Source organism: Otolemur garnettii, unplaced genomic scaffold (assembly GCF_000181295.1).
Source record: "Otolemur garnettii isolate 467f Iridium unplaced genomic scaffold, OtoGar3 scaffold00041, whole genome shotgun sequence".
In the NCBI taxonomy this organism is placed as follows: domain Eukaryota; kingdom Metazoa; phylum Chordata; class Mammalia; order Primates; family Galagidae; genus Otolemur; species Otolemur garnettii.
In genome coordinates, this window is record NW_003852436.1 from 5,249,287 (window position 1) to 5,258,106 (window position 8,820).

The 8,820-nt window shown below is 32.8% G+C and overlaps 1 protein-coding gene across 1 annotated transcript in view; it reads left to right on the forward strand.

The window, feature by feature from the left end:
- The window catches only part of ABCE1 (ATP binding cassette subfamily E member 1), a 31,151-nt gene extending 22,878 nt beyond the window's left edge, over positions 1–8,273 (forward strand). Inside the window, 8 exon segments of the mRNA XM_003790193.3 lie at positions 616–837; positions 1,785–1,844; positions 1,938–1,996; positions 3,392–3,502; positions 3,596–3,738; positions 3,877–3,999; positions 5,704–5,815; positions 7,772–8,273. Coding sequence (XP_003790241.1) covers positions 616–837; positions 1,785–1,844; positions 1,938–1,996; positions 3,392–3,502; positions 3,596–3,738; positions 3,877–3,999; positions 5,704–5,815; positions 7,772–7,819 — 878 coding nt within the window. The 3' untranslated portion in view covers positions 7,820–8,273.
- The last annotated feature ends 547 nt before the right edge of the window (positions 8,274–8,820 follow it).

Below are 8,820 nucleotides of genomic sequence, written 5' to 3' on the forward strand. Positions count from 1 at the left end.
AGGCTGAGGCAGGAGACTCGCTTGAGCCCAGGAGTTGGAGGTTGCTGTGAGCGTGGATGCCATGGCACTCTACCCAGGGGGATAGCTTGAGGCTTGGTCTCAAAAAAAAAAAAAATGTGATGGGGAAAAATCACATAAGAATGAAAAGATATATTTCAGAGATGGGGGACACATACAGAGAATGCCATAAAAATGTATACACATTTTAAGAAAGGAAAAAAGGTATTGAAATTGTAGTATTCAATATATACCAAATATCGTTATCTTGTATATTGTATCTCTTGTAATTGCAGGAGTTAAACGTGACTTGAGTATTACAACATTAATACCATTTTTTCGTTTTTTAAAATGTGTATACATATTTTTAGTACTCTCTGTATATGTACATAAATTACTTAAATTTACATACATGGAAAAGCATGTTTTGACTTCATCATATGCAGACCTGCATATTATCAAAACTAAATTAGAAACTCAGAAATTAAAAATCTATACATAGATTACTTTGAAGAGAGACTAGGGTTTTGGCTTTCATATGGTGGTTTTTTACTTTAGAAGAAGCAGTTAGTCTATAATTAATCTTTACTAATCTATGAACGATTTTGTTTCCAACAGGCATAAACATATTTTTGGATGGCTATGTTCCAACAGAAAACTTGAGATTCAGAGATGCATCACTTGTTTTTAAAGTTGCTGAGACAGCAAATGAAGAAGAAGTTAAAAAGATGTGTATGTATAAATATCCAGGGATGAAGAAAAAAATGGGAGAGTTTGAGCTAGCAATTGTAGCTGGAGAATTTACGGATTCTGAAATCATGGTGATGTTGGGGGAAAATGGTAAGTCAAGTTTTAACTGTTCAGTGGAGAACTGAATCAGTCACAGGGCTGAGCAATGAATTTTAAATACATAAATTTCTTAGTATAGCTTCACATTTTTGTGGGATTGTATAATTCTAATTTCTGTCATTCAATCAAGTGAACATTTCTTATTTTGTTTTATAACCTTCAGTAAAAATAAGATGTTCTTACCTGGTTTTTCTGCATATAAATTAATAAGGCAGTTTATTCACTTGTAAAATGACCAGGAAGGAAAGAATAAATTGGTAATTTATAAATAATCTGGTTTAAATGGTTTAAACACATTTTCCTTGTACACTTCCATTTGGAACTTTTCTTATTTTAAATTAAGAGCAATCTACCTTTGTAAGTAGTTGTATTACTTACATTTTTAATATTAAGTTCTCATTGTAAGTTTAGTTACAAGATGAATTTGACTGCTAAATATCTGGTATTCCTTTCACGTTATAAAAAAAATTTTTATGAATTATAATCTTACAAATTACAAAACTGTACAAGAAAAATAGTTGCAATGTATCACTCTCTAGTTAATAGGAATTTTTAATTGCTTTGCAATTAATTTAAATATTTCATATAAATGAATTTTTAAATGATGGTTATCTATAAAATAACTTATACTTTCTTAATACTTTGTGTGCATTGATAGTTTAGCTAAATTCATCTTTTAAAACTATCCTAAGACTGAAACTTTATAGATCTACTTATTAAAGTAGTTGTTATAAGTTTTGACTAGTCTCTTCCTTCTAATTAGCTTAAAATTATATTGGAGAAGTGAACTCTGTATTTTTCTGTGTAAGCTTTACAATTCAGTAGTATTAGTGTGTAGCTTTCAAATAAATTCTTCAGTTAAAACCTAGTAGGACCTAGTGACGTACTCTAAATGTGAAGCATCTTTTAAGTCAATTTGTTGTATGTTATGTTGCCAGGTACCGGTAAAACAACATTCATCAGAATGCTTGCTGGAAGACTTAAACCTGATGAAGGAGGTACAGCTGTAAATCTTGAGTCTTTTCATTCTGTTCCACATAGTAAAGTTTCTGGGCATTTTTAGTGTCTTATGTATCTGCATTATTTTGCAGGAGAAGTGCCAGTTCTAAATGTCAGTTATAAGCCACAGAAAATTAGTCCCAAATCAACTGTGAGTTATTATTCTTTTATATGGTTATTTTTTAAAAATTATATTTTTTTATAGCTTCAACCTTTTACTCTATTAAAATTCTTCTCTGAATTAGATTCTGTACAATTTTATCAAAAGTCAATAACAAAGGTATTAAGACTGTTAAGTGTTAAGATTGATTTTAGAAAATGCTTTTAAAATGTGGTGTCTTTTTCCAAAATAAACCTTTTAAAACCTAACATATTTTGTGCTGCAAATGCCAACATCAAGAAAGTGAAAAGGCCACCCATAAGATGGGAGAAAACATTTGCACTTGTATCCAGAATATATAAAGAACTCTCACAACTCAATTTAAATAAATGAGCAAATGTTCATTCCCCAAAAGACATTTTTCCAAAGCACATGAAAAGATGCTCAGCAAAATTAGTTATTATGGAAATGAAAATCAAAACCACAGTGAGATACCACTTACAATAACAAGTATTGGTGAAGATGTGAAGAAATTAGAATCTTATATGTTGCTAGTAGTAATGAAAAGTGGTAGAGGCAGTTGGGAAAATCTGGCAGTTATAGAAATGATTAAACACAGAGGTAGCATAAGAACCATCAATTCTACTTTTAGACATACACCCAAGAGGAATGAAGACCTATCTCAACACAAAACTTGCGCAGAGATGATTTTAACATTATTTATAATAGCTAAAAGGTAGAAACTCAAGTGTTCCCTCTGATGAGTGGATAAACACAATGTGTTAATGTCCATATAATTTAGTGAATTCAGTGTTATGCAGCCATAAAAAGTGAAATACTGATAAATACTACAGTACAGTAAACCTTGAAAGCATTGTGCTAAAGTTAACTCCTTTGATTTCTACAGATTAAGTTATAATGAACTCCTTAACTATCGGAGTACACTTAGTACTTCCCACGTAACATAAGATGGCTTAGGTTACAATAAAAGTGTTATCATTGACATTGTCTATAATCTTAACTTTAAATTCTTAAATTCAACCTTTTCCTGAAATGGCATGCAGACAGCATGTTAGGCTTTATCCCTAGCATATCCTCATGCATGTTGTGTTATCTTGTACTGGTTGCCTAAGTTCACTTAATAAATACCCTCTTTGACCTTTAGATTTCTCTCAAATGATGTCTCCCCTGAAACATTCATCATTTGCTTATTACTTCCTAATTTTAAGATTACTATTGCCTTTTTACGTGTTAGACATGATGAGATTTGAACAGAAAAAAATTCTCAAACCATGCCATAAATGATGAATAAGCATTAAAAATGAAATTGATATCTGTTGGTGGCAAATTGATATACTTTTGCTCTGGAGTTTAACTTTGTTGAGACTCATAAATAAAAGATTACTGAAATATTATCATTTAAATACTTTTATTCATTAAAAACAGGGAAGTGTTCGCCAATTACTACATGAAAAGATAAGAGATGCTTATACTCATCCACAGTTTGTGACTGATGTTATGAAGCCTTTGCAAATTGAAAACATCATCGATCAAGAGGTACTTGACAATAATTATTTTGATCTTGTTTCAATTTTGATATTTTAAATTCTGGATGTTTTTATAAAATGGTTTGCTAAACTCTCCAAATAGGTACAAACATTATCTGGTGGTGAACTCCAGCGAGTAGCTTTGGCTCTTTGTTTGGGCAAACCTGCTGATGTCTATTTAATTGATGAACCATCTGCATATTTGGATTCTGAGCAAAGATTGATGGCAGCTCGGGTTGTCAAACGGTAAATGTCTTGCTCAATAGTGTCATTTTTTATAATATAGAAAGTATGTTTAATATAATATATAAAGTGTGCTTCATATAACATTTGAATGTTTCATGCTGTAAAGCTATAAAAGATTTTGAAATCATTGTGTTTTAGTTTCATACTCCATGCGAAGAAGACAGCCTTTGTTGTAGAGCATGACTTCATCATGGCAACCTATTTAGCAGATCGGGTCATTGTTTTTGATGGTATTCCATCTAAGAACACAGTGGCAAACAGGTAAAACTACTTTTTAAAATGTTCAAAGCTAATTATAAGTTCTAACAGGTTATTTTTAAATTTTCCAACAAGTTCATAAACATTAAAGTCACAAAATCTTTTATTTTTAATGAAATGAAAGAACTAAAATATCTAAACTGATTCTGTGACCCCAGAGATTATTTATATTGAGTACTGGATGGGACCATGTAGAATAGTAGTTTTCCTGTGTGGAATCCCTGACACAGGAGAAGACGCTCAGGGCCTCTCACCTTTTCTTTCAGCTTAACTTTTATCTGTTTTGTTTTATTATTTGAATTTCTTTTCTTTTTTTTTTTTTTTTTTTGGCCAAGCCTGGGTTTAAACGCACCACCTCGGGCATATGGGGCTAGCGCCCTACCCTTTTGAACCACAGACGCCACCGTATTATTTGAATTTCTAGAATAGGGTTTTATTTTTATAAATAATTCCCTCAAAACTATTAATGTTATAAATGACAGAAAAGGTAAGATCCAAAGAGATATGATTTGCCTACTTTATACTGATTTTTTCCTTATTAGCTTGGTTGTGAGCACTTGCAACATAGAGAACAACATTCTGTAACATTCAAATCAGGTTATGAGATAGTTCTTTTACCTTTAGTGCTAAAACCTATATTAGGTTGAATCATATGAAATTAACCAATATTCAGACATTTTTAACCTATAAAAACATCATTTATTTTCATGTAGTTCCAATCTAATATTTTTTAATAGTGAAGAGGATGGAATGGAGTTGCTATTCGAATTACCTAAGAAATGAAAGTGTTTCTACTGAGATTCTTCCCTGAATTCCTTTCTTTCCTTTTTAAATTTGTATGTCAATTAATGAAATAATATATTTTTTGAAGAGCTAGGCAAATTACTTAGAATACTTAAAGCTTACATATTCACATAATGATCCCCCCTTTGTTTTTTTTTGTTTGTTTGTTTTCTTTTTAGAGATAGAGTCTCAGTTTGTTGCCCTCAGTGAAGTGCTGCGGTGTCACAGCTCACAGCAACTTCCAGCTTTTAGGATTAGGCAATTCTCTTGCCTCAGCCTCCGGAGTAGCTGGGACTACAGGCACCTACCACAACGCCTGGCTATTTTTTTTGTTGCAGTTTGGCCAGGGCCAGGTTCAAATCCACCACCCTCCATATATGGGGCAGGTGCCCTACTCACTGAGCCAAGATGACACCCATAATCCCCCCTTTGTATTTACAAAGTGCTGAAAATGTTCCACATGTATATTACGATTTGGCATGATTTGAGACCTAACGGGTAAAAAAGATCCATGAAACATAGAAATTTAAAAAGGAACTATTGCTGAAAACCACTATGTAGAAGTACATATACCTTCCGGTGCCAAATTTCTAGCATAAATGTAACTTTCTGTTAAATTCTCTTCAACCCCTAAAAATGTCAGATTTGAGATTATGTAATCGTCTTAATGATGGTTTGTTTTTCCAGAACAAAAATACAGTTTAAACTCTGTTTTACACAAAACCAGTATAGCCAAGAAACGTGTGTGCTTCATGGAGAGTCATCTCTGAAAATAGGATTTACAATATGTTGTGATGATACTGTTATCCAGATGATTCATGACTGGGGATTAGAGGGAACAGTAATTCTTAGTACTGTTCATCTCAAAAGTCAGTTACATTTGGGGGACAAAATTAATCAAAATTGATCTTTTTTTTCTCCTAGTCCTCAAACCCTTTTGGCTGGCATGAATAAGTTTTTGTCTCAACTTGAAATTACTTTCAGAAGAGATCCAAACAACTATAGGCCACGGATAAACAAACTCAATTCAATCAAGGTATGTGGAAAAATTACCTTAAATCATAGATAGTATCTATTGTAGTATAAATAATTAAAAGACTTTCTTTAAAAATAAAAACCATATTTTAACAATTCTACAATTAATGTTTGTTACATTTTCAGACCTGGTAGTGTACTTGCGTTTTTCAGGCAGCAGTTGTGATGTAGCTGTCAAACTGCGGCATGGACTCAGGCAGGGCCATTCATGTCTCTTGCAGTTGTCCCCATGGTTGTACTACCTATGCTGATTGCCATTTGCAATGTCTTGGAAAAGTTTATACTAATACACCACTGAAGTGAAGTTTTTAAAAAATGTCTTAAACCATTTTTCCTGTTTTATGTTTTTCAATGCATGGTAAAAAATGTGTATTTTAAGTGTTTGAACAGGCTTTTTTTGATGAGAAAAACGCTGTGTCAGCTTAATAAGGCAGTATTTTTCTGTCCTTTTAGTACATAAAATAATTGGGCTCTATACTTGATTTAGTTTGTGAAGCATGCTATTTGTTTTTTGGAAGGCAAAAATTCCATGGTTGCTTTATTATTATTATTATTATTTTTTTTTTGAGACAGAGTCTCACTTTGTCACCCTGGGTAGAGTGCCGTGGCATCATACCTTACAACAGCCTGAAACTCTTAGGCTCAGCCGATCCTCTTGCCTCAGCCTCCCTGTGACTGCAGGCACCTGTCACAATACCTGGCTAGTTTTTCTACTTTTAGTAGAGACAGGGTCTCACTCTTGATCAGGCTGGTCTCAAATTCCTGAGCTTGAGCAATCTTCAGCTTTTCAAAGTGCTAGGATTATAATTGTGAGTTTGGTTGGTTGCTTTTAAAAAGAAAAAGTGAATAAACTCTAAAAACTTTGCTAGTGTTCACCTACAGTGCCTACCTAAAATATTTTCATTTCATTGCCCTATGTACATCATCCTAACACTTAAAAGCTTTAGAAATCTGTTACACATACCCCTGTTGTAGCATTTATTTTCATGTTTGTAGTCCTCACTGAGCTCTGGGAAATCCAGAGGCAAAGTCATGCTGCGTATTATTGTATTCTTAATCGTAAGCACTTAACACAACATCCGGATACCTTTATCCCTCTCACTATATATTTTGTTTACAAATGATTGGTATTTGGTATCCAGGCCAGGATAAAGAAATGGTTAAGTTTCTTTTTTTCTTTTTTTTTAATCTGGATATACCTGATATTAAAATTGAAAAAAATATATTATAAAGGGAAATTACGAACATATTTCACTTATAAATGAGGGTGCAATATCCTAAACAACATACTAACAAGTTGAATTAAAAATTTTTGTTCAGTTGTTCAAGAAATGGTTAAGTTTCAAAGTACAACTGAAGATCTCAGTTCTGAAAAGCATATTAAGCAGAAAAGAGGACAGGAATTTTTTCTGAAGCATTATGAACACTCTGGGTTATTTTTCTCAGTAGACCCATGGTTCACCCAGGTACACCTATCAATCATTTCTACATGCTCACTCATCTTAGTTCTGTCCTAATGAGGGAAACGGGTAGCCACTGAGATACATAAATTGTTACTGGCCAGTCTATAAATAGTATTGAGAAAAACTACTTTTATATATATTTTGGGCCAGGAGATTAAAGTTGAAATGATAAAAATGTAATTTAATAGTTTTCCCAGAAATATTACAATACATAGCAAAATTTTATATATGTAAAGCATCTTATTTAAAAGGATTTTGTGTGAGTTGCTGCAAGTGAGTCATTGTATAGTAGGTGTGAGGGGCAGGGAAGGTAATCTTGCTGTCGAGTAGTGGACCCAGGAATAAATATCCAGAAGCAGCTGATGGCTACAGAGGAGGGTGTACAGCACTCACTGTTGTTAAACATGGCTCAGCAATACTGCAGGTGAAAGTCTACCTTTACCTATAGGAGAGTGACATTACTGATTCTATTGCTTCTCTGTTTTATTTTTTAGGATGTAGAACAAAAGAAGAGTGGAAACTACTTTTTCTTGGACGATTAGACTGAATCTGAGAATATTGATAAGCCATTTATTAAAAGCAACATTTACTAGGATTTTTGTCATATAAAACTTGAATCAGGTTTTATACCCCACATGCTGTGTACTTTATGTAACATCAAATGCCAGTTGTGTTGTAAATTACAGTCTAGACAGAAAATGCCACTTTTCTGTTCTTAATGATGAAGCTCTTTTGTGCATATTCTAAAATGAAGACATTTCAAGCTATACAAATTACCTCCAAAGTTTTCATGACATATGGGAAGATAATCAGTAGGTGTACTATATTCACATACCAAATGCTGACAGTGTTGCCCCATTTAAAAAATCTTGAGAAAAGGTTCTGTACTTACCTGATCTGCCAACTATGCCAGTATAATGAAACTGCCCTTATTTTAAAAGCCAGTTGAACACTCCACTGGTGAGATTTGATAAATAAACATCAGGATTACATTTATTGTTTGTTCTCAGTCTTTGCACTATATTATCAGTGTATGGTTTCCAAGGAAGATTATCTATTATAAAACACTGTTGGAAAAATAGGTATTTGTTACATAAGATTTGTATTTAATGTTTTTTGGTTATAATTCCTTCCTCCTGCCCCCCCCCCCGAAAACTCTGAACTTTACTCTGAATTTTTCAGTTTTTGCCTTCTTATAAGATTCTGTATTACATAACTATTCTCAAGGTAGTTTCATTTTTTATCATGCATTTATATAATCACTGATCAAAATTTAGGAAAAAGTATGTCTAAAGATTATTTCCTTCCCTTAAAACTTTAGAATCAAAATCTTTAAAGATGGTGCCTGAATATGTATCTTTTAAATTTCCATAGGTTTTTCTGATGGGCAGCCAAGGATTATAAATCAGTTCCCTAAAGGCAGCACTAATGCAAGAATCCCCAGATAGCAACACTAAGTATCCATTGGTACTAAATTAAATATACTATGTTCATTTCTAAGTTTAGATACAAACTCATCCAAATTTCTTGGGTCCCTTAGTTT